The following is a 25000-nucleotide window of genomic DNA, read 5'->3' on the forward strand; positions in this document are numbered from 1 at the left end:
TTTCCAAAACAGATACATTTTTTCAGAAAAATAATAAGGGACCATATAGCAAGAGACCTCTGAATGCAATACCACAGAAATTATATACTGACCCCTGATGATAGATCTCCTATCACTGCAAACTACACACACACAGACACAATCTGAATTTCTGTAGTGTTTTTCTTTTTTCTTTTTTTTTACTTCTATTTTTCTCCCAAATAACGTCACTGGAATTACTACTACACCAATGTATGTGTGGAAATATTTCTAATAGGTGTAAAAAAATTCAGGACAACATTGTAAATCAACTATACTTCATTTAAAAATATATTAAAAAATTAGGCATAAAGAATGACCTACTCTAATGTCCACGGGGTCACGAAGAGTCAGACACAACTGAGTGACCTCACTTTCACTCTTCACTTTCATGCATTGGAGAAGGAAATGGCAACCCACTCCAGTGTTCTTGCTTGGAGAATCCCAGGGATGGGGGAGCCTGGTGGGCTGCCATCTATGGGGTCGCACAAAGTCGGACACAACTGAAGCAACTTAGCAGCAGCAGCAGAACTCTAATGTCATCCAACGTTCCTGGTAAGACTTAGAATTAGAGCTCAGGGACAGTCTCTAATTCTGTGTACCACTTGCTTTCTACTAAGCTTCATGTCTTGTTTCACAGAATGCTACTGGGTATGCCAGTAGTCATTGTGCTCAGGGGTTTCCAACATTTTGAAAATGCTCAATTAAGCAAAGTTAAGCAGGTTCCCAGAACCTGTAATGTTCCATCACAAAACTTCCAGAAGGAAAGGGAAAATAGAGCATAAATCATAAATTCAAAGGCCCACAAGACACAAAGCAGGTAACAAACATGAGGTTGAAGGCAAGGCAAGGGCTGAGGGATGTGGTACCATCTAGTGGAGCCCCGACTGCATAGGGATGCCGCCCAACATTGTCAGGGCTTTCCTGACAACTTTCAAATCTGGGCTTCAATTTGAAATCTGCATGTTTATACATGTTGTCTTGGATTTTTAAAAAAAAAAATACATTGTAGTTGGAACATAATTTTTTTAAGTCAGATTAATCTGGCCCCATCGGTGAAAACTAGTAAACACTGTTTAGCAATCTTCTTTGACCATATAACCTTTATTCAGAGGTCCTATTTTAATTGCCAAGAATTTAACAAAAGTGTCAAAAAACATTGCCTTCAAAAACAAGCATCCAGCCCTCATGGACCACTTTGGTGTGAGTAGCTCTGAATGTCCCCCAAATTACTCAAGCATGAGTTATTTCAGGGTTTACTCAAAGTGAAATTAATCTCCAGTCTTTTAACTGTTCATGTAGAAATGCTTCTAAATGATTAAAATTATCCTTACATTTAGCCTTTGTCTAGTTCTTCTGGGAAAACAAAAATTTAATTGAGTTGTGAAAAAGAAATACAACACAGGTATTAATTCAATATGAAAAAGACCTTTTATTCTTCCAAAACAATTCTAAAAATCAAAGTTGTTTGAGGACAATTTAGCATTTTGTAGAAACTGGTAACACTATCAAACAATACTATTATATTTGCAAACTCTGTTTTCTAAAACAGAAAGCCTCTTTTGCTACTCCCTCCTTCTCTTTTTTCCTTGTATTTATTTCTGCCCTGACTCATTCTAAAAATCAGAGCCTGCCAGTTGTCAATATAAGTACCTAGAACTGTGGCACTGAGGTAGCAAAAATATCATAAATTATATGGCTATTGATTTTCTTCTGGTGCCTTCATAGTCTACCCAATATCATTGCTTCCTCTAACTGCTAAAATACCATCCTCCTTGCAAAGAAAGCATTTAATGCCTTGTATTTCTAGAACTCTGAGAAACCAAATTTGTCTATAATGGAAAAATCACACTCACCTCCATTTTTCTATTGGATAAATAGAAACCTGTACACACCATGATTTGAAACCTTGAGGACCCTATGCAATATCACATTTGGAGTCACTTTATTTAAAAAAAAAAAAGGGGGGGGGGGACAATCATGAAATGCTTCCATGTTAAGTCCTCTAAGTCCCAAACTAGATGTCCTAATTCTAAGTTGTTTTCAGGTATTCTTGACAGCCTTGGTAACTGAGGTAGAAGTGTTTTTTTCTATCTTGCCAATGAGAATTCTTGATGGAAAACAGGATTCATGAGGTCTAAAGAGAATGTACAATTCTAAGAAGTATGTTTCATGTTTTGAAGAGACCTCTGCAATGTTCCGGCAATGGCACCCCACTCCAGTACTCTTGCCTGGAAAATCCCATGGATGGAGGAGCCTGGTGGGCTGCAGTCCATGGGGTCGCTAAGACTTGGACACGACTGAGCGACTTCACTTTCACTTTTCACTTTCATGCTTTGAGAAGGAAATGGCAACCCACTCCAGTGTTCTTGCCTGGTGAATCCGAGGGACGGGGGAGCCTGGTGGGCTGTCGTCTATGGGGTCGCACAGAGTTGGACACAATTGAAGTGACTTAGCAGCAGCAGCAGCAGCTGCAATGATCAGAAAGTTTGAGCCAATTTAGTATAAAAAATTAGGACTCTGTGACAGAGGTTGACTTTACACAATTGAGCTAGCATCACTCTACCCAGTGGCCCTGAATCATAGGAATGCCATGGGAAACTGACTGAAAAATTGTGCAGCTGATTGAAAGCACTCTGACATGGTATCTGGTCACTGTCTTCTACAGTCAAGGGCATAATACTTTAGAATCTGGATCCAGGACTTAGTCTTCAGTAATGTAGACATTGTCTTCTTCTTGGATAGGCTTCGGAGCTGCATTTTTCAAAGCTCCGATGTGAGACTCTTTCAATGGAATCACACTGTAGAATAACAAGAGTAAGAGAAAAGGAGATCACTTCTCAAGTATGAGCAGCATATTTGTTTATGTTCATTCAAGCCTGGGTATTTCCATTTCTCAGAGCCCCATTCAAACATCCTATGAAATGAATAGAAGCTTCTAGAATTGTGAATATGAAGTTACAGGAAATTATTTTTACTAAGGAGGTAAAAAGTCACACCTTTTAGTTTCAAAAAACTCACACTGGTCTCTTTCAAGACACTCATGCAAAGGAACACAAAAATTTATAATCTAAGAAGACAAATACCACACACCAAATTGAAGTACTAAACCAGGAGGCACAATCTCAAAGATGGCCAGGAAATGGTTTGGCTGGTGTTTTTTAGCTGAGCACTGTGACCCTTTCAGTTTTTATTCCAATCCCAAAGAAAGGCAATGCCAACGAATGCTCAAACTACTACACAAAATTGCACTCATCTCACACGCTAGTAAAGTAATACTCAAAATTCTCCAAGTCAGGCTTCAGCAATATGTGAACCGTGAACTTCCTGATGTTCAAGCTGGTTTTAGAAAAGGCAGAGGAGCCAGAGATCAAATTGCCAACATCCGCTGGATCATGGAAAAAGCAAGAGAGTTCCAGAAAAACATCGATTTCTGCTTTATTGACTATGCCAAAGCCTTTGACTGTGTGGATCACAATAAATTGGGGAAAATTCTGAAAGAGATGGGAATACCAGACCACCTGACCTGCCTCTTGAGAAATTTGTATGCAGGTCAAGAAGCAACAGTTAGAACTGGACATGGAACAACAGGCTGGTTCAAAATAGGAAAAAGAGTCTGTCAAGGCTGTATATTGTCACCCTGCTTATTTAACTTATATGCAGAGTGCATCATGAGAAACGCTGGACTGGAAGAAACACAAGTTGGAATCAAGATTGCCGGGAGAAATATCAATAACCTCAGATATGCAGATGATACCACCCTTATGGCAGAAAGTGAAGAGGAACTAAAAGGCCTCTTGATGAAAGTGGAGAGTGAAAAAGTTGGCTTAAAGCTCAACATTCAGAAAACGAAGATCATGGCATCTGGTTCCATCACTTCATGGGAAATAGATGGGGAAAAAGTGGAAACAGTGTCAGATTTTATTTTTTGGGCTTCAAAGTCACTGCAGAAGGTGATTGCAGCCATGAAATTAAAAGACGCTTACTCCTTGGAAGGAAAGTTATGACCAACCTAGACAGCATATTCAAAAGCAGAGATATTACTTTGCCAACAAAGGTCCATCTAGTCAAGGCTATGGTTTTTCCAGTGGTCATGTATGGATGTGAATGTTGGACTGTGAAGAAAACTGAGCACCGAAGAATTGATGCTTTTGAACTGTGGTGTAGGAGAAGACTCTTAAGAGTCCCTTGGACTGCAAGGAGATCCAACCAGTTCATCCTAAAGGAGATCAGTCATGGGTGTTCTTTGGAAGGAATGATGCTAAAGCTGAAACTCCAGTACTTTGGCCACTTCATGTGAAGAGTTGACTCATTGGAAAAGACTGATGCTGGGAGGGATTGGGGGCAGGAGGAGAAGGGGACGACAGAGGATGACATGGCTGGATGGCATCACCAACTCAATGGACATGAATTTGGGTGAACTCTGGGGGTTGGTGATGGACAGGGAGGCCTGGAGTGCTGCAATTCATGGAGTCGCAAAGAGTCAGACACGACTGACTGACTGAACTGAACTGATCCTATATTTAAGATAAATATATATAAGTATACAAAAAAAAAAAATGGCTGTCTGAGGAGACCTTACAAATAGCTGTGAAGAGACGGGAAGCAAAAAGCAAAGGAGAAAAGGAAAGATATACCCAGTTGAATGCAGAGTTCCAAAGAATAGCAAGGAGAAATAAGAACGCTTCCCTCAGTGATCAATGCAAAGAAATAGGGGAAAACAATAGAATGAGAAATACTAGAGATCTCTTCAAGAAAATCAGAGATACCAAGGGAACACTTCAGGCAAAGATGGGCTCCATAAAGGACAGAAATGGTAGGGACCTAACAGAAGCAAAAGATATTAAGAAGAGGTGGCAAGAATACACAGAAGAACTGTACAAAAAAGATCTTCATGACCCAGATAATCACAATGGTGTGATCACTCACCTAGAGCCAGACATCCTGGAAAGTGAAGTCAAGTGGGCCTTAGAAAGCATCACTACGAACAAAGCTAGTGGAGGTGATGGAATTCCAGTTGAGCTATTTCAAATCCTGAAAGATGACACTGTGAAAGTGCTGCACTCAATATGCCAGCAAATTTGGAAAACTCAGCAGTGGCCACAGGACTGGAAAAGGTCAGTTTTCATGCCAATCCTAAAGAAAGGCAATGCCAAAGAATGCTCAAACTACTGCACAATTGCACTCATTTCACACACTAGTAAAGTAATGCTTAAAATTCTCTAAGCCAGGCTTCAGCAACACATGAACCGTGGACTTCCAGATGTTCAAGCTGGTTTTAGAAAAGGCAAAGGAACATGAGATCATATGCCAGCATCTGATGGATCATCGAAAAAGTGAGAGTTCCAGGAAAACATCTATTTCTGCTGTATTGACTGTGCCAAAGCCTTTGACTGTGTAGATCACAATAAACTGTGGGAAATTCTGAAAGAGATGGGTATACCAGACCACCTGACCTGCCTCTTGAGAAACCTGTATGCAGGTAAGGAGGCAACAGTAGAACTGGACATGAAACAACAGACTGGTTCCAAATAGGAAAAGGAGTACGTCAAGGATGTATATTGTCACCCTGCTTATTTAACTTATATGCAGAGTACATCATGAGAAATGCTTGGCTGGAGGAAGCACAAGCTGGAATCAAGATTGTCAGGAGAAATATCAATAACCTCAGATATGCACATGACTTCACCGTTCTGGCAGAAAGTGAAGAAGAACCAAAGAGCCTCTTGATGAAAATGAAAGAGGAGAGCGAAAAAGTTGGCTTAAAGCTCAACATTCAGAAAACTAAGATCATGGCATGTGGTTCCATCACTTCATGGCAAATAGATGGGTAAACAGTGGAAACAGTGTCAGACTTTATTTTTGGAACCTCCGAAATCACTGCAGATGGTGATTGCAGCCATGAAATTAAAAGACACTTACTCCTTGGAAGGAAAGTTATGACCAACCTAGATAGCATATTCAAAAGCAGAGACTTCACTTTGTCAAGAAAGGTCCGTCTAGTCAAGGCTATGGTTTTTCCAGTAGTCATGTATGGATGCGAGAGTTGGACTGTGAAGAAAGCTGAGCTCTGAAGAATTGATGCTTTTGAACTGTGGTGCTGGAGAAGACTCTTGAGAGTCCCTTGGACTGCAAGGAGATCCAACCAGTCCATTCTGCAGGAGATCAGTCCTGGGTGTTCATTGGAAGGACTGACACTGAAGCTAAAACTCCAATACTTTGGCCACCTCATGTGAAGAGCTGACTCATTGGAAAAGACCCTGATGTTGAGAAAGATTGAGGGCAGGAGGAGAAGGGGACAACAGAGGATGTTATGGTTGGATGGCATCATCGACTCAATGGACATGGGTTTGGGTGGACTCTGGGAGTTGGTGATGGACAGGGAGGCCTTCCGTGCTGTGGTTCATGGGTTGCAAATAGCCAGACAGGACTGAGCGACTGAACTGAACTCATAAAAAATATCAGAGCATATCAGAGGCAGTAAAATAGTATTGCTTCACCTAAGCATGTTCTAGATCACAGAGTCAAAAATCACACCCTGCCTTAACAGTCAAAATTAGAAAGCAATGGGTTAGATGAGTTTTATAACATGAATGCTCACAAATCAAGTTTACATAAAGGTCATTTGTGGAGTTTTGATATCAATGCTTTTTTAGAAGTTGTCTATAGGCACTATTTTTATTACCTAAGCCTGCCCAGAAATGATATGAAATGCAATGAATCATCACTCAGCTCTGATCTTTAAACAGATTAGTCATATAGCATGGAAACAGGTTAGTTGTCAGCAGCTCAAAATGAGTCAATGTGATATAGCTGCCCCCAAAATAACATCATGAGAAAATACACCTTTTTGTTTTGTTTGCTTTTCTATATTATACAACATCTTCTACAATAAATATTTTCTTTCTAATTAGGTGATTGAAAACTGAAACTTTAAAGAAGTAAACATTGAAAGAACAAAAGTAAACTAAAAGGATGTTATCATTCATGCTTTTCTGTCTGTAGGGAGCACTTATTTTTTTTCCACTCTTGGAAGCTGACAGTCAAAAACTCCTAAAGACCTGAGTTTTGAACTCTAAGAGACCTGCTGTGTGCTGTGACCATGGATTGGCACTTAACATCTCTAAACCTGTTTTATAATTTGTAAACTGAGAATACTACTACTGCCTGTCTCACAGGTTTATTGCTGTGAAGGGCATGTCTGCAATAATAAAATCCAGCATCTATGGAACACTTGCAATATGCTGGAGATTATTCAAGGCGTATTTTGTGGACTGGCTCATGTGATTAACTCAGATGTAGGAAAGACTGGGTACAAACATCCAATGAAAGAGAACTAAGAATAATGGATGGCAGTTAAAGAGGGACAAATTCGGAACAAACAAAGACTTTGCTGAAAACCCAAGCTGGACCAGATGAAGAAGTTTATTTTGTTAGAAGTAGGCAGTGGTTTCCTACCTTTACAGGTGCTTGGGGAAATGACAGCAGGGATGCATACAAAGAAGATTTAATTTTTTATTGCGTGAAGGGGTAAATTTGCAAAAACTGTAAATTGAAATGCCTGTGACGCCAGACAACTAATGTAAATGAACACAGCAGTCTGGGTATGGAATAATAGGGGTCGGAACCGTGGGGAGCTGGAGGCATGTCCCTATCCCCTGCCTTTGCGGGTCTTCAGCCTGGAGGTGTCTTCCTGCAGATTTTTGCAGAGCTGCCTTCTGCTTCTTTGGGGCTCACTCACATAGCCTACTGCCCTGCTCCAGTATTCCCCATGGTATTTCTCTGGAAGTTCTAGAAGGCCCTGTTTATTCATTTATATGTTTTCTGTCTGTTCTGCTCATCTTTTCAGAATATAATAGAAATTCAATAGACATGCAACAAACAAAGCACTGAATGAAATCAAATAAACTAAACAACCCATTCAAATGACCCCTGAAACAATATCTGCAATTTAGTTCTCTTGCTTTAAGACATAAGGTTTGAGGTGTTGTTTCTGTAGCAGTTATGACACAATTCCAGAGAAATATAGAGATGCTTGGAGAAGGAAATGGCAACCCACTCCAGTATTCTTGCCTGGAGAAAAGCAGGGAAGGAGGAGCCTGGTAGGCTGCCTTCTATGGGGTCGCACAGAGTCGGACATGACTGAAGCAGCTTAGCAGCAGCAGCAGCAGCATAAAGATGCTAAAATCATCACTGGAAGGTTGAACAGCAATGGAGGTGCCATATATACTAGATTTTGCAGGATCCAGAGTATAAAATGGAGAACTCGGAAGGAAAAGAGGAGAGGGACAGAGAAATTTTCCTTATGTTTACTAGAGTAAGAACATCAAAAGGCATTATTAACACAAACCATTTCAAACATACCGTAGTAGCTCCGCCTTCCTACCCTGGCAAAAATATCCTAAATTGAGGAAAAAATGAAGAGAAAATAAAACATATAAGCCAAAGAGTTTTTGAGATTTTTTTCCAAAGTATATTATTACGATTATTACTTTAATATGTGCAAAATCAGTACAGCTCTCAGAGTCTAAAAAAAATCAATTTAGAAGAAAGAATATTTTTTAAAAAGGAGAAAAAAATCAATCTGGACCCTAACCTGATAACTCCAGGTAACTTCACTTGAATCTCTAGGAGCCAAGTAAGCCCCTCTGTATAGAATATCTTCTGATTCATAGGTTTAGTGTATTGACCTACATGCCCTAGCTTACTTTAATACCATTATATTTCACTGAAAAAAAACCCTGAATATTGCACTTCTCCCACAGAAGACAGGTTTTACACACACATACACACACAATTGGTGGAAGGAGACCAGGAGGTGCTGGATAACTGTCATGTGAAACCCTTTGTTCTTCTCCTAGCTCTGAAATCATGTACCCTCCTAATGTCTCTTGTGCTTCTTCTATTAAGTGGGTGTTATAAAACCATCAACAGTTTTACTCCCGATAGGTATAAAATATCGTTATTGAGGGAATGCGAGAAGAACAAAATGGGAGGGAACAAATCTTGTATATTACAATGGCTTTTGACTTCCAAATCTCAACTTTACACAACCAGTGCTTATTTCTCCATATTTAAATTCTGAAAATGTTTGTTTGTTCCATGTTTGTGGAACAATAAATTTGAGATAAATTAAAAAAAAAAAAGAAGAAGAAGAAGGTAAGAACCGAGAAAGTTATATGAAACTGAAAACATGTGGCTCAAGAGTACTCCTGTGGGCTCAAGAATATTTCTGAATATTTCAGTCCTGAGGTGACTTACTTCTCCTAACCAAGAATACCACAAACATGACCAACAATGCCAAAATAGTAACCAAGATTCCAATGTAGACTCCCTTGTTGGTGCTCATCCATGTTTCCTTTGCCAGCACCGCAACCTACAGAAACATCAGCAGATCAAACACAAAACAGAAAAATAAAACAACCTTGTTAGAATTACAGGCAGAAAATATTTCAGAAAATAATACACCCAGTCACATTATTGTTTAGTGGCCCCTTGCTAGTTCTGGATCACGAAGGGTAAGACCAAATGATGTAAAGTTATAGCCTTATGATGAAATTCTAAGACAACTCAAAAATCAAAATGTATTTCGGAGTGGTGGAAATGTTTACATCTTACTTGCAGTGATATTTAGAGAAGGGTACAGACTTGTTAAAACTCAAACTGTATGCTTCAAATGACTGTGCTTTATTAATTTATATATTTTATTTAAAAAATCTCTTTTCATAAATAATCCTCTTATGATACTAATAAAAAACAATTCTGATTCCTATATAAGTTGCCATGGTGGTGCTATTTGAATGTGTTCAGTTACTGAAACTGGCCATTAATTTAAACACTTTTTTGAACTAGAATTCAAGATTCTATGTCTTTATAAATGGGCATGAAAGTAGCTGCTCAGACTCATGGCTCTGCTTAACAATTAAAATGCTGTGCAATTGGGAAAAAAATTCCTAGCGTGACAGATCATCACTTCCTAGAGTAAACACCAAATATACCAGGTCATCATGCTTGCCTCCTTTACATAGCTTAATTCTAATTCTAAAAATGTCCCACCACCTAGGTATTTTAACAGAAAGGAAGTGGAAAATCAGAGAAAAAGATTAAGTCTCAAGTCTCCTCCTGCATAAGAGTTTAATCTCTGGAGTCAGAATCCCAGATTAACTTTTATTTAGTTGCTCTGTGACCCTAGCAAGTTATTTAGCCTCTCCAAACCTCTTTTTCTGTCAAATGCAGATTAAATAGGGTTCTTGGGAAAGGTACTTCAGGTACCCCCTGATAAATACTATGAGGAATACAGAGGAGGGTGACCTAGCCTCTGAGGTGTCCTTGCCTAAATGGAAAACAGCCGGTGCCTTGGGAGGGAAAAGCTGTTATCACCTTACTTGTGGGAGGGAAAGCAGTTAGATGGAACACAGGGTTACAGGAAGCGGTCTTTGCTTGCTTTTTAAAAAATATTATGTTACATAAAAACTGGAAGTTCATATTAGAGTGTGCAGCTCAGGATAAAGAAAGGAAAACAAAAATCAACCATAATTTCAACATTCAGAAATAGTTACTATTACAATTTTTCATTACATACTCTTTTAGAATTTTATCTTTCTAGTAGTTTTCTTAACAGACACAGTTACCGTATCCAATGTATACTACAGTATATACATCATTTTATTTTGTATCTATAACCTATATCTAATAATTTTTTTTTCATTTTTGGCAATGCTACATGGCTTGTGGGATCTTAGTTCCCTAATCAGCCATCGAACCTCTACTTACTTCATTGGAGGCATGAAGTCTTAACCATTGGACTGTCAGGGAAGTCCCAATGCTACCTGAAAAGTTAGTTTTTTCATTTAACAAATGACACTGTCTTCTCATGGCAGTAAGTACACTGCAGTGACAACATTTTTAGTGGCAATAAATGGGCATGCTTAGTTGATAAGTTATTAATCTCTTATTATTGAACTTTTAGGTTGTTTATAACATTTTCATGATTATAAACAGCAGCAATGTATATCTTGTTTTATACATCTTTATGTATATGTTCATTCTCTCCTTAAGATGCATCTCAAGAAGTTGACCTACTGGGTGGAAATATATGCTGCTTGGTTTCAAGATACTTGGGAGACGCTTGATATCTTCACGGTCAAGACACAAAAAGCCCACAATTATGCTACCACCTATTGTGAACTTGCTTCTATATTGCTTACATTATATAGAAGAGATTAATTGCTACTGAATATACCTATCCTGCAGGTAACTGAGGTCAAAAACAATCTTCTCATTCAGAGTGTTTGTTTCTTTTTTTTTAAAGTATCACAAGTCTGACTGACATGACATTTACATGGTGGCAGTTCTGCTATTTAACAAGAACAACAAAATCAGCCCATATCCATCAGATCAATCAGTACCCATATCATCAGAGTGATTAAAATCTTTCATATCATTCCTACGTGGTAGTGTTCTCATTGTCACTAAGTTATGCAACATAAGGCCATTTGGCGTCACATTAACCCCACTTTGCTTGAACTTGAATTTCTCTTATAATGTCCATGCTGCAATTTCTCACCACTTGCAATCAAGATTACTCTCATACCTGAATCTGTTCATGTTTTTTGCTTCTAAGAGTTATTTGCACATAGTGAAAGGAAAGTTGTTTCACCGAAAGGAGCCAAAAGTGAAAAATCTCACTGATAAATTCTTCTAACTTACACACAAAGATGAGGCTTTGATGAACATCATGAGACTATAGTCCCTTGGATTTTTCCCAAGCTAATTGTGGGGAAAATGCAAGAACAAATTACAGAATCAAAGAGTTTGAAGACCTTAGGACCTTAATGTGTCATCGTATGGGGAGGATTATATATAGAAAGACTCAGAAGTGGCCTCAAAATTTCTCTATAGGAGGAAAATTGGATTGGAAAAGGATATTAGGGGGCCTATGTTTAAGGAATCACACTTTCATTGACATAATATTTTTAGTGGGGATGGCCCCCATTCCACTACATCAATTCAAGTCATGTTATTTCTCTAACAATGATCTAAGTCTTTCTTGGTATGTAATGTTAAGTCACTATGCCTGAATTAATTCACTCTCTTTTTCTTATTTTCTGGTCAGGATAAATTCTGTCCTGGGTGTATATGTGTGTCATAAGTAAAATATGACTTCCCTGGTGGCTCAGACAGTAAAGCGTCTGTCTACAATACAAAAGTAAAATATAACTTTTCAGCTATTTCTAACAAGGTAGTGTATTTATATAGACTTTTAAAATTAATTAAACTATCCCTATTTAAGAGTCAAAGTGTTTCTTCCTTTATTTTTTTATATTAGAAAGAATCAATCTGTGGACTAGTCTGACAATAATAATCTCTAAATGTAACTTGATTCCAGAAGAGACATATAAGTGAATCAGGCTAATAAAATAGGAAGGAATATGCTTACAGTTTGATTGTTATGCCAATGAGGATCTGGAGACTGGGTCACAGTGCCATTTCCATCTGCTCAACAAGAAAGAAAATTAACGAGAATTACAAAAAGATATTGAACTTTCCTGTGAACACCAAATATATTCACACTGCCTTCTGGTAATGAAGGGAAAGTTGAATAATCATAGGGCCTAATGCTGTAGGCATCCCAAGAATAATACCAAGTTACTGCTGCTGCTGCTAAGTCGCTTCAGTCCTGTCCAACTCTGTGCGACCTCATAGACGGCAGCCCGCCAGGCTCCCCCATCCCTGGGATTCTCTAGGCAAGAACACTGGAGTGGGTTGCCATTTCCTTCTCCAATGCATGAAAGTGAAAAGTGAAAGTGAAGTTGCTGTCGTGTCCAACTCTTCGCAATCCTATGGACTGCAGCCTACCAGGCTCCTCCGTCCTAACATTTATTAATTTAAGTAGTAAGGTTGTGCTTTTTAACCATTTTGTCATTTTGAAAATGAACCCTTTTTTTTTTCTCCCTATTGGGAAAAAAAAAAAATGCATGCTCACAGAAAATTTACTGACAACTTTAGACAAGTCAGAGTGGCCCATTGTCAGAACTAGGTTAAAAATTACCACTTACAGATAAATAATCAGTATTTTCATGGCAGCTCAGAAACTTCCAGTGAGTGCTCAGAGGTCATTACACATCCAAAGAGCAGAACCACTCTGCTCAAAATGAACATTACATTGGTTTTACATTCAAAATGTGAGTGAAATGCACTAAGATACCTCAAAACAGGTGGCATTCAACTCCTACATTATACGCCAGTGTGCCCAGACACTGATCCAAATGTGCTGTAGAAAATATGTTACATCACTCCCAAGGCCAGTATACCTTATACTACCTAAACTCCCAATATAAAAGGATACATTGCCTTAAAGTTTTCAATGTCCAAATTTTAATAGTGTTTTGAAATATCTCTTTTGTCCCACAGAACATATACTGTTGGCCCTTCTAAGCAACTATAGGTCAAATACAGGATTCTCTCTTTACTGAGTATCTATTACACACAAGCACTTTACATCCTTATACCCATTTTCTTAATCCGAAATTTTAGATGAGGTGCTGAAATGGTTGAAGTTTCCAACTCTACTAAAGGACAACAGCCTCAGCTCATAACCACTGCACACACTATGTTTCCATTCAATGAAAATACTGCAGATCTCAGAGATTGCCGTACTACTGACAGAGCTAGAAAACCATCATTTTCTAATGACAGTGAAAATGAACTAACCATATCCCCCTAAATTTTAACAGTTTACATAACTGTATCTACAATTTAAAAATTCCAACACTACGTCTTCAAGAGACAAAGACAGTGTCTACAGTCTAGTCTCCGTGTATGACTTATGTTATAACCTTAAATGCTTAAGCTATAGAATGAGTGATGTTTTTAAAAAAATAAAAAGGACTTCAGTCAGATGAAACTTGACTTCAGTGCTGACATGTCACTTACCAATGTGACCTCAATCAATGTCCTTTACATACACATTACATACATATGCATGTAAATGTAAGTATTTATATTTCTAGCTGGGGTAACCTTGAACTACAAGCTGTTGATAGCACCCGTCTCATAAAGTTATCACATTAGATGATGCAAGTAAGGTGCTTAACACCATATTAAACAAATATCAGGTATCACAATTATGTTGCTATATAATAGGAGCAATGGGGAAGGAACACCATGCAATGGATTTTCCAAATATCCTATCCTTCATTCCTTACAAACATGTAGTGAGGAATGAAACAACTTGCCCATGGGCATGCAGCTTGAAACTGCCATTGGCGGGCAGTTGAATTGGAAGCTGTTTGTCCAAAGTAGAACTAAATGTCCTCCTCAGTCTGGCAATGGCAAGAAATAAATCTGCCCTGAAAGAATTAAATGAGATATGCACAATAATTTGCTGGCACATGTATCTGAAAAGGTAGGTGCAGACTCTATGAAAACCAAAATTCCTCCTGGACTAACATTCTTGGCTTTGTGAGGCTTTAACCCACTGAAGTGTGACTCGGGCACTGTGAGGATTTGGCTGAAGGGCCTCAGAGATGCTGCCAAGACGGCAGCAGTCACAGAAGTCGTGGGGACACAGCTGCTGCAATGCCTGTTCCATGCTGCCAAGTCTACTTGACCAGGTTTTAGTGCCATATTTTAGAGTATAATTTCCCATTTTCTACTTTGTTCTTCCTCTTAGCCTAAAAGTGTGGGGTGCAGTTGCCCCAACTGCTCTTACCTGTATTTTTATCTGCTTTCTGTTTCTGTGCCAAGAAACACTTCACACCAAGGATTCCACTTTCAAAACCAAATGTCACTATTAGCTAATTTCAAGTAAATTGGTCCCTCTCTGAGTCCTGCTGCATGTCCATTTTCAATTAAGAGCTTCCTTGAGTGATTGGCAAAGTAGGCTACCCTGGGGGTCTCCTATAGCAACTCCTGAGCATGATGAATCACTCGCACAAGTCTTACAAAATCTTACAAAATCTGACCTTGTTGGATGCTTCACAGGCACATGGACAAATAAGCCAGTTCTGCATTACAAAGGGGTTCACATGTGGCACTCTCCAAATTTATCACCATGGGTAACAGAATTGGTTGGGAAAGATGACAATTCAATATCATCTTTATCCATTATAGGAAAAACAGACTAATCTTATATCTCAAAAGAATATGGAATTTCCAAAACTAGGGAGAACTGGAGTCTTTGGGAGTGAAATAGCACAATCCTAGTGGGACCTGCCTCTTTGGCTCTGGTGTCCATGTCCTCAACCCAACTCAAAGTGTCCATGTGAAATGAAAGCTCGACAAGGCAGCAGGGGAGCCTCCTGGCTCTGTGTCGTGTCTGGGGCTTAGAGGAAGCATAAACAGGCAACCAGTTTGGTCTGGACCAGTTTGGACTTAATTGTTTTAAGGCTCTGTCCAGGGAAGTATGCCTAGAAATAAGTTTAAAGACAAGGCTAATTCAATTTATTTAGAAAAATGTGGATATGTATGTGAATGATCCCAAATCATACAAGCTGCCTGTGTCACTCAAATGTACCTATTTCTGGACATTATAAGTAACAGTCATAGTTGCCACTCTATCACTTACCTTGTAACTGTGTCCCCAGATCTTTATCTCATATAACGCTTGTAAGAATAAGTAACATTTCCCCCATTTTCCAAAGGATAAAAACAGATTTAAAGAGGATAATAAGACATTTGTTCAAGTTGCATAGCTGAGTGGAATAGCCATTGTTGGCATTCAAGTTACGCTTGTCTTATTTCAGAATATGTGCTCTGAACAATGTGCTAATATTTATCAAAATTTGAATGCTATCAGGTGTTGAGGAAAGAAACTGAAGTTACCTGTTGAACAAGAGTGCCATGGTGAGCTGGTTATGTTTGTTTCATACAGGGTAGTAGGCTGGCTTTCTGCTGTCTGAGTTGGAGCAGATAAAGAAGCTATAGGAATGACAAGAACAGAAAAGTAGTGTTCAATTAGTGGGGGAAAATTTACACCCCCAGCAGAAAGAACAAACAAAACTAAATCAGAAATTACCCTTTGACTGTTTCTTAGAAATGTATTAATAGATGTCCTTGAGGTATTATCCTGCTATGAAGGCATTTCATTATCATGAATAAATCTGATCTAGATAATGATCTGAGAGCTTAAAAACAGAATTATTTCACTTTTTATACTTCTGTTGTTGTTCAGCTGCTAAGTCGTGTCCGACTCTTTGCAACCCCATGACTGCAGCATGCCATGCTTCCCTGTCCTTCTCTGTCTCCTGGAGTTTGCTCAAACTCATGTCCATTGAGTCAGCAATACTGTCTACTCATCTCATTCACTGCCACCTTCTTCTCCTTTTGCCTTCCATCTTTCCCAGCAGCAGGGTCTTTTCCAATGAGTCCGCTGTTTGCATAAGGTGGCCAAAGCTTTGGAGCTTCAGCTTTAGCATTAGTCCTGGGTTGTCATAAGAATTAAGGGGCTTAATACTTATAAAGCAGTTAGCATGTTTCCTGACACAGGAAACAGAGTAAGTGTTAACTTCACTGAAATCGTATCCTCAAGTGTTGGATTAAGCTTCAAAATGGATTAAATGATCTCTATTCAGAGCTCCTGTAAGACAGAGTCTCATTCACTTGGCCCTGTTCTGGCACCCTTATTTTTTCCTCATAATTCTATGTTAAACAGGGCCGAATGCATCATCCTTCTTAGATGTCTGCAAGCAGTGGTCTGGCTTTTTTTTTTTTTTTTTGCTATTAATGATTCCTTTGAGAATCTAGTAAAAACCATAGGTCCCTCTCACTCTGAAAATGCTTTAAGATACAAAAGATGAATATAAGAGGGTACAAGTTGTTCACAGATTCTGTGAAGCCAGGTTTGGAAACCTGTTAAGAATCCCTACCCTAGATTGTACATCTGCCTTAACACCGTGCTCTGGATGGTGTGTATCCTTACTTTAAAAAATTCTGCACTTAGAAGTACTTTTGCTTACCTGGCTGGAGGTCCTCTGTGGGTGCTGGCATTGGAAGAGCAGAAGCAGAGGACCTCACTGTCACTGGAGCAGTGGTGACTGTCATGGTTGGAGGAGTGGTGTTGATTGTTGTTGGCACAGCAGTGGTGGTGGTTGTTGGAGCAGTGGTGACCATTGTGGATGGAGTAGTGGTGGTGGTGGTTGTTGGAGTTGTGGTGGGTGTTGTTTTTCGGTTAGTAGCAGTGGTTCTTGAAATAGTGGTAGTCATTGTTGAAGTAGTAGTAATGGTTGTCTTTCTTGTAGTTTTGGTTGTTTTTGGAGTAGTGGAGGTGGTGGCAGTGGTTGTTGGAGTCATGGTGGTTGTTTTGGGGGTAGTAGTGGTGGTTGTTGGAATAGTGGTAGTCATTGCTGGAGTAGTGGTAATGGTTGTCCTTGTAGTGGTGGTTGTTCTTGTAGTGGAGGTGGTGGCAGTGGTTGTTGGAGTCATGGTGGTTGTTTTTGGGGTAGTAGTGGTGGTTGTTGGAATAGTGGTAGTCATTGCTGGAGTAGTGGCAATGGTTGTCCTTGTAGTGGTGGTTGTTCTTGGAGTAGGGGACATGGTGGCAGTGGTTGTTGGAGTCATGGTGGTTGTTGTTTTGGGGGTAGTAGAGGTGGTTGTTGGAGTAGTGGTAGTCGTTCTTGGAATAGTAGTAGTGGTTGTCTTTCTTGTAGTGGTGGTTGTTCTTGGAGTAGTGGAGGTGGTGGTGGTGGTTGTTGGAGTCGTGGTTGTTGTTGTTTTGAGGGTAGTAGTGGCGGTTGTTGGAGTAGAGGTAGTCGTTCTTGGGGTAGTAGTAATGCTTGTGTTTCTTCTAGTGGTGGTTGTTCTTGGAGTAGTGGAGGTGGTGGTGGTTGCTGGAGTCATGGTGGTTGTTGGAGTCGTGTGGGTTATTGTTTTGGGAGTAGTAGTGGTGGTTGTTGGAGTAGTGGTAGTCGTTCTTGGAGTAGTAGTAATGGTTGTCTTTCTTGTAGTGGTGGTTGTTCTTGGAGTAGGACTGGTGGTGGTAGTGGTTCTTGGAGTAGTAGTAATTGTTGTCTTTCTTGTAGTGGTTCTTCTAGGAGTAGTGGTGGAAGGTGTCTTTCTTGTAGTGATTCTTCTTGGAGTAGTGGTAGTAGTTGTCTTTCTTGTAGTGGTGGTTGTTCTTGGAGTAGTGCTGATGGTAGTAGTGGTTCTTGGTGTAGTAGAAATGGTTGTCTTTCTCGTAGTGGTGGTTGTTCTTGGAGTAGTGGTGGTGGTAGTGGTTCTTGGAGTAGTAGTAATTGTTGTCTTTCTAGTAGTGGTGTTTGTTCTTGGAGTGGTGGTGTTGGTGGTAGTGGTTCTTGAAGTAGTGGGAGTAGTTGTCTTTCTTGTAGTGCTTGTTCTTGAAGTAGTGGTGGTAGTTGTCCTTCTTGTAGTGGTGGTTGTTCTTGGAGTAGTGGTGGTAGTTGTCCTTCTTGTAGTGGGGGTTGTTCTTGGAGTAGTGGTGGTGGTTGTTGGAGTAGTGGTGGTTGTTGTTGTTGTAGTAGCAGTGGTGGTGGTCGTTGTCGTTGTAGGTGGAGCTAGAAATCAACATGAAAGCAGGGATTCATCAAGCAGCAGGAAACAAGAGACTCGTGCTGGGCCTGTGCACCAACACAACCACGGAGACTGTCCCCAGGCAGAACTCAGCACTTATCTCCCATGAACTCCAAGTTCTTGTCATGGGTCAACTAGAATCTGTGACTGAGGAGCGAGTGAAGACATGGTCACAACAAGGCAACATCAGCATTTAAAGGATGATATTTCGGGAGGTGTTGCTATTCAAAAATGACACATGGGATTTGTGTTGAAGCAGTTTGTAAAGACTAGTCATACATATCAGATTTACATATCTTCATAAGCATCTGTGAGGGAGGGGAAAGTGTCTAGAGCCTGAAGCTCTCTTTGTCCTCTCAGCAGTACATGACTGGAGCCCAAATAGTAGTTCCCAAGAACCAGACTATTGACCAAATAAATAGCATTTGCTTCTGTCAGTTCTAAGGGCACCCTCCCAACATATCTGCATCCTAAATGCGGATTAATTCACATCATTAACATATGCTGGATAACACAGATGCCATATGCCACCAGGGAAGCCCTGAAAACAGTCATAGATAGTATATACATGAATGGATGGGGTTGTGTTCTAATAAACCTTTATTCATTTAAAAAAAAAAAAAAACTGTTGGTGAGCTTATTTTATAATATGATCTGGTCCTATGGCTACAGTTTGCCGACCTGGGTCTAACAGTGTGGTTAAAGATTTTGAAAAACAGTGCAGTCTCAATCCCCTCCCTTCAGTTTGAAATGAAACCTAAGAAAAAGAGGAAGCAAGAAAAAAATCTGATCAAAGGAGTATAACAAAGAGGAAATTTAATCAGCTTATTTCACTAATGTGTCTTGCTCAGGAGTAAATTGGAGAAGGCAATGGCACCCCACTCCAGTACTCTTGCCTGGAAAATCCTATGGATTGAGGAGCCTGGTAGGCTGCAGTCCATGGGGTCGCTAGGAGTAGGACAGGACTGAGCGACTTCACTTTCCCTTTTCACTTTCATGCATTTGGAGAAGGAAATGGCAACCCACTCCAGTGTTCTTGCCTGGAGAATCCCAGGGACGGGGGAGCCTGGTGGGCTGCCGTCTATGGGGTCACACAGAGTCTGACACGACTGAAGTGACTTAGCAGTAGCAGGAGTAAATATTTCCTAAGGAAGAAGCTAGGACACTAAGGCTAGGAAAAGCTGCCAAGAAAGAGCCCTAAGAGAGGTTGAAAGTAAGCTCATTCTCTGAAAAGCGCAAGAAAACTTAAGTATTGAGTTGGAGGCAGAGAGTCACTTTGGCTCAGTTATGAACCCGTTCCCCACTGAACAGAGCAGTGACTTTGCAAATATTCATCTATTAAAGAATTTATAAACACTATAAATGCCCCCTATTAATTTCTTTCTTCCTCCAGACCAATCATATAATTCACAACTCCAAAAATAATCTCTTATCCACACACAGCCTCCTACCACATGTGTATAGCACCAGCATCTTTTGGCTTTCTTAAATTGCCTCCTAGATGTTTTCCCAGAGTCAGCTATTTTCTGCATCACAATTGACCTGATTTTACTTGCCTTCATCAAATAAGCTAAGTATCTTTGATGAAGTTAGGAAAAGTTATGAAATTGAAATATCAAGTTCATTTAAACTAAAAAAGAGATCTAGCTTATAAAGGCTCTGATTGGGGTTCTGTTTTCATTAGAAACTTTAGTGGGAGAGTACTTACTATGAAAAAGCATTAGAAACCAAAAAATCCTTTAGAACCTGCTCCTTTCACCAAATGGTAAGAAAAATTAAAGTGTCTACATCAAAATAGAAAAATATAAACTTCCCAGAATTTTGGATTTCACAAAATTCTTAAAAGCCAAAAGTGAACAGTTACTGAGATTAAAACGTTCTCATATTGCAATAAGGCAATTTTAATTTTTAAACAAGCAATTTAGTGATATGATGTGAGTAAAGTGAAAGTCACTCAGTTGTGTGCAACTCTTTGTGACTCCATGGACTATAGAGTTCATGGAATTCTCCAGGCCATAATACTGGACTGGGTAGCCATTCCCTTCTCTAGGGGATCTTCCCAACTCAAACATCAAAGCCAGGTCTCCCACATTGCAGGCTGATTCTTTACCAGCTGAGCCATGATATGGTGTGAATTCTGCTTCAAAAAATCCAAGGGTAGAGGGAGGGGATGAAACTATATAGACTCTTTCAATGTATATGCAACAAAACTGAGTTGACAGTTGTCTAAACCAAATGATACATCTATCTGACAGGACCTTCGGAGAAGGCAATGGCACCCCACTCCAGTACTCTTTCCTGGAAAATCCCATGGATGGAGGAGCCTGGTAGGCTGCAGTCCATGGGGTCACTGAGGGTCGGACACGACTGAGCGACTTCACTTTCACTTTTCACTTTCATGCATTGGAGAAGGAAATGGCAACCCGATCCATTGTTCTTGCCTGGAGAATCCCAAGGACGGTGGGGCCTGATGGGCTGCCATCATGGGGTCGCACAGAGTTGGACACGACTGAAGTGACTTAGCAGTAGAAGCAGTACATAGGACCTTATATTACCTGTTTTATACGTGTGAAACTCTCTATGAGTTTAAAATGTTAAGAAAGAACATTTGAAAATTCTCCAAAGAAATGACCTCAGAGAAAAGGTCAGATTTTCAAGAAGAAGAAATTCAGCTCTATAAAAATACTCACTGTATCTCAGTGTGGAACAGTGAATGCTTTTTAATGAACCAACTAGTGTTCCTGAAGCACTGCTTCAGGAGACAGTTTGCTGACTCGGAAGATCCTCTAGCCTATGGTCTTGAATCAAGGTTAGTCTTAGCACTTCACTCTACACAAAAACATGGAGAAGGCAATGGCATCCCACTCCAGTACTCTTGCCTGGAAAATCCCATGGACAGAGGAACCTGGTGGGCTATAGTGTATGGGGTCGCTAAGAGTCAGACACGACTGAGTGACTTCACTTTCACTTTTCACTTTCATGCATTGGAGAAGGAAATGGCAATCACTCCAGTGTTCTTTGCTGGAGAATCCCAGGGACAGGGGAGCCTGGTGGGCTGCCGTCTATGGGGTCACACAGAGTCGGACACGACTGAAGTGACTTAGAGGAACAGCAGCAGCTACACAAATACAAGATATTCAGTTGAAGAGTTATTAGAAAACAAGATCATAGGAAACTTTTCTTTCCCTACTAAAGGAAAAGAAATTTAATATCAAACAGAAAACTCTTATCTCTGGGAACCCACAGGAAGTGATCAAAGAAGTAGGAAGATAAGCTCACCTGGATTGATCCTCAACTCTAGGGTGGTTTTTATGTCATTGAACCACCCTCTCACCTCAATTCGGCAACAATACAAGCCACTGTCAGATGTGGCAGCATTGTTTATGGTCAAAGACACATCCCTTCCACGAATATTGCCATTTAGCTGGTAACGTCCATCCCTCCGATAGGTGACTCTGTATCCATCAGTCCAGATGATGTTAGTTCTGCAATTCAACCAAGGACATGACCCTCGGCCCCAACACATGCTTGTGACTTCTCCATTATAGTAGCAGGGTAGAGTGACACTCTGACCCGCCACTCCAGTCACTCGATGGTAAGAGGTTACACCATCTGTAAATAAAGAGAAACCAGAGCATAAGGTCTCAAAATTTTAACTTTATTTTCATTTTGTTCTTTATATAGCTTATGCTGTTTGAAATTATCTAACTATATCTTGAGTTTGTAAATTTAATATATGCATTTTTCTGGTAAATATATTCTTTAGCAGTATTATTATTAACCAGATATATTTGAGGATGAAACATCAGATAAATGTCTTTCTGTATTCAGGATTACTTCTAAATAGGACAGATTTATGAGAGAAAGTATCAGGATAAAGGGCAGAAATATGTTCAGTCTTTTGGTGAATATGATTCAAATTCCTCTCCAAAAGGTTTGAAACAAACGACACTCCAGTAGTACATCAGTGTGTGTGCATTTTTTTCCTGTGTTTGACAGGTATCTGCTTATTAAATGTTAATACATACAGGTGGCTTTTCCTCTCCCCTAGATTCAGTCACTGTCTCAGTTGAAATCTGATTTTAAAACTGTTGCATTTAAAATTTTGATTTTCAATTTTATCAAAATTTTTTAAATGGCTATGCAAAAAATTTCACCTCACAAATCTTCTCTAAGTTAAAGAAAAAACAGCTAATATCCTACTTTCAGCATCATTGGCTAGAAGGCAGAAGCCTAGTAAACTCTTTACAAATCAGTTTTCAGAAAAAAAGGTTTATAATACTCTCATGGAGAAGCCTGGTAGGCTGCAGTCCATGGGGTCGCTAAGAGTCGGACATGACTGAGCGACTTCACTTTCACTTTTCACTTTCATGCATTGGAGAAGGAATTGGCAACCCACTCCAGTGTTCTTGCCTGGAGAATCCCAGGGATGGGGGAGCCTGGTGGGCTGCCGTCTATGGGGTCGCACAGAGTTGGACACGACTGAAGTGACTTAGCAGCAGCAGCAGCAGCAGAAGGAACTGAGGCTTATAATGGGCTTTGTTGTTTTTGTTTAGTTGCTTAGTTGTGTTGGACTCTTTGCCACCCCATGGACTGTAGCCCACCAGACTCCTCTGTTCATGGAATTTCCCAGGCAAGAATTCTGGAGTGGGTTGCCATTTCCTTCTCCAGGGGATCTTCCGGACTCTGGGATCAAACCCATGTCTCCTGCATTGGTAGGTGGATTCTTTACCACTGAGCCACCTGGGAAGCCCATCATGGGATTTAGGATCAGTTAAAAAAAATTCAAGCAGGGATCCCTTCTTGTGAGTTGATGACTGTCCTGCAATGGAGCACTGTCCAGTTGACCAGGTGAAACCAAAAAATTGGACAATATTCAATCAGATATTAAACTTTACCTCTTAAAAACAAACAGGCAGGAAAACTCTCTCCTGCAGCAGTGGTTTAAAAAACTGTATTGCCAAATGAAGTCTGAGTGGTCCTTAAAAAAAAATCTGAGATTCAACAACAAGTCATAGTTAGAACTGGGCTGTAAATCTGGGAAATGCTCTGGGAATATAACATTAATTGTTATATAAAATAAGTCTAGTTTTTATTACCAAAATTCTGATTATATTTAATTTTGCTTAATATTATTTTTGAATTATAAAGGTAATTTATGCTGATTATAGAAATTTGTTAGAATATAACTTTAAAAATGTACTTTTCCTCATATTCCTACTTCTAGAGATTTTGTTTAAATTTAGGATCATGTCTATTGCTAAAAATTTCCCCTATCTCATAGAATGTTAAAATATGAGATAAATTAAATAATTTTGTTTATTAAAAATTAAATTTTTTGTTTATTGATTAAAAACAAAATTATGGCCACATGGCACCACATGTGGGATCTTATTTCCCCAGCCAGGGATAGAATTTGTGCTTCCTGCGTTGGAAACACAAAATTTAACCACTGGAAAACCAGGGAAGTTAAAATATTTCCTTCTTAAAAGAAACAGTTACACATGGTTAAAAAAATCAAAAAGTACAAAATGGTACAATAAAGGACTCGTCTCCTTCCCACCCATCCCCATTACTTCTTCCCACCCTCGTCCACGGTTACTCTCTTACATACACTTCAGTAGTTCATGCATACACATCCATATACCTACTTTTTTTTTTTTAATTTAAACACAAAAGGCAGCATAAGCTGTACTGTATGGCAGCATGCCTTATTCACCTACCCATAGATTTTTTAATTCTTAGAATTTAATCTTGAACCCATTACCTTTGACAAAGCCCCCCTCTACCATGTCCACACACCCCCTACACACCCCCTACATCCTTGGGGTTCCAAAGCACAATCCACCTATTCACTTACCTGGCAGGAGTAGGAGGCCCAGGATGGCTACCCAAGGATGCATGATGCTATTGGCCTGAAGGAAAGAGAAAGCAGGCTGCTTGGTGTGGCCCTCAATCAGATGGTATTAGAACAAGTCTTAATTCTCAGATTGCAATTTCTCCTTTCACCCTTACAGGGTGAATCACATAAGCCTGCCTGCAGGAAACAGGGGCACACTTGCAAATGCTTCAGCTGTCTGTCTGCTCCAGGTAACTGAGAGCTCTGCTCCTTCCAACAGACAGGTAAAACTGTCCTCTGAAACAGTGCCTACTTACCCAGCTCCTTTCCTACACCTAGAGTCCAAACTAACTCTAGGTGCTGACAGAGGAGATGAGGGAGCAAACACGAAGGAAATGAGAGGAAGGCTTAGCAGGGAAAGCCAGAGCAAAGGCCAGACTTCCCATGGCAAAGGCACACTTATCCTTAGCCTTGAAGATGAGTCACCTGGCTTTCTGGTGAGAAGAGGGTACTTCTTCCTTTGTGGTCACAATGGCTAGTCCCCAGCCTTAGTCAAATTATCAAATGTCCACTGAACTAAGAACTGAGAGTTGTGAGTTTTACTTATGGCTCAGG

General features: G+C 39.8%; 1 protein-coding gene across 2 annotated transcripts; it reads right to left on the bottom strand.

Annotated features, from left to right (window-relative positions):
* Positions 1 to 1426: 1426 nt before the first annotated feature.
* Positions 1427 to 25000, bottom strand: LOC139184212 (hepatitis A virus cellular receptor 1-like). Of its 2 annotated transcripts, none has more exons than XM_070793909.1 (9): positions 24872 to 25000; positions 24407 to 24461; positions 21826 to 22158; positions 16977 to 18530; positions 15844 to 15939; positions 12458 to 12513; positions 9280 to 9394; positions 8383 to 8419; positions 1427 to 2819 (listed from the first exon to the last, which is right to left on the bottom strand). In XM_070793909.1, exons 2-9 carry the CDS (start codon positions 24447 to 24449, stop codon positions 2723 to 2725), a joined length of 2331 nt encoding a protein of 776 aa, XP_070650010.1. In that variant the 5' UTR covers positions 24450 to 24461; positions 24872 to 25000; the 3' UTR covers positions 1427 to 2722. The 2 variants fall into 2 exon arrangements, with proteins under 2 accessions (XP_070650010.1, XP_070650011.1); XM_070793910.1 differs by lacking the exon at positions 24872 to 25000 and adding an exon at positions 24703 to 24861.

Source organism: Bos indicus, chromosome 7 (assembly GCF_029378745.1).
Source record: "Bos indicus isolate NIAB-ARS_2022 breed Sahiwal x Tharparkar chromosome 7, NIAB-ARS_B.indTharparkar_mat_pri_1.0, whole genome shotgun sequence".
Taxonomy (NCBI): domain Eukaryota; kingdom Metazoa; phylum Chordata; class Mammalia; order Artiodactyla; family Bovidae; genus Bos; species Bos indicus.

Excerpts from the sequence above, each read along its gene's own strand:
- LOC139184212 (XM_070793909.1), bottom strand. The coding sequence starts at position 24,449 with ATGCATCCTTGGGTAGCCATCCTGGGCCTCCTACTCCTGCCAG. Across the intron at positions 18,531-21,825 it reads AGAGTTGAGGATCAATCCAG|CTCCACCTACAACGACAACG; the intron begins GTGAGCTTATCT and ends GTTGATTTCTAG. Across the intron at positions 15,940-16,976 it reads CACAGAGGACCTCCAGCCAG|CTTCTTTATCTGCTCCAACT; the intron begins GTAAGCAAAAGT and ends TCATTCCTATAG.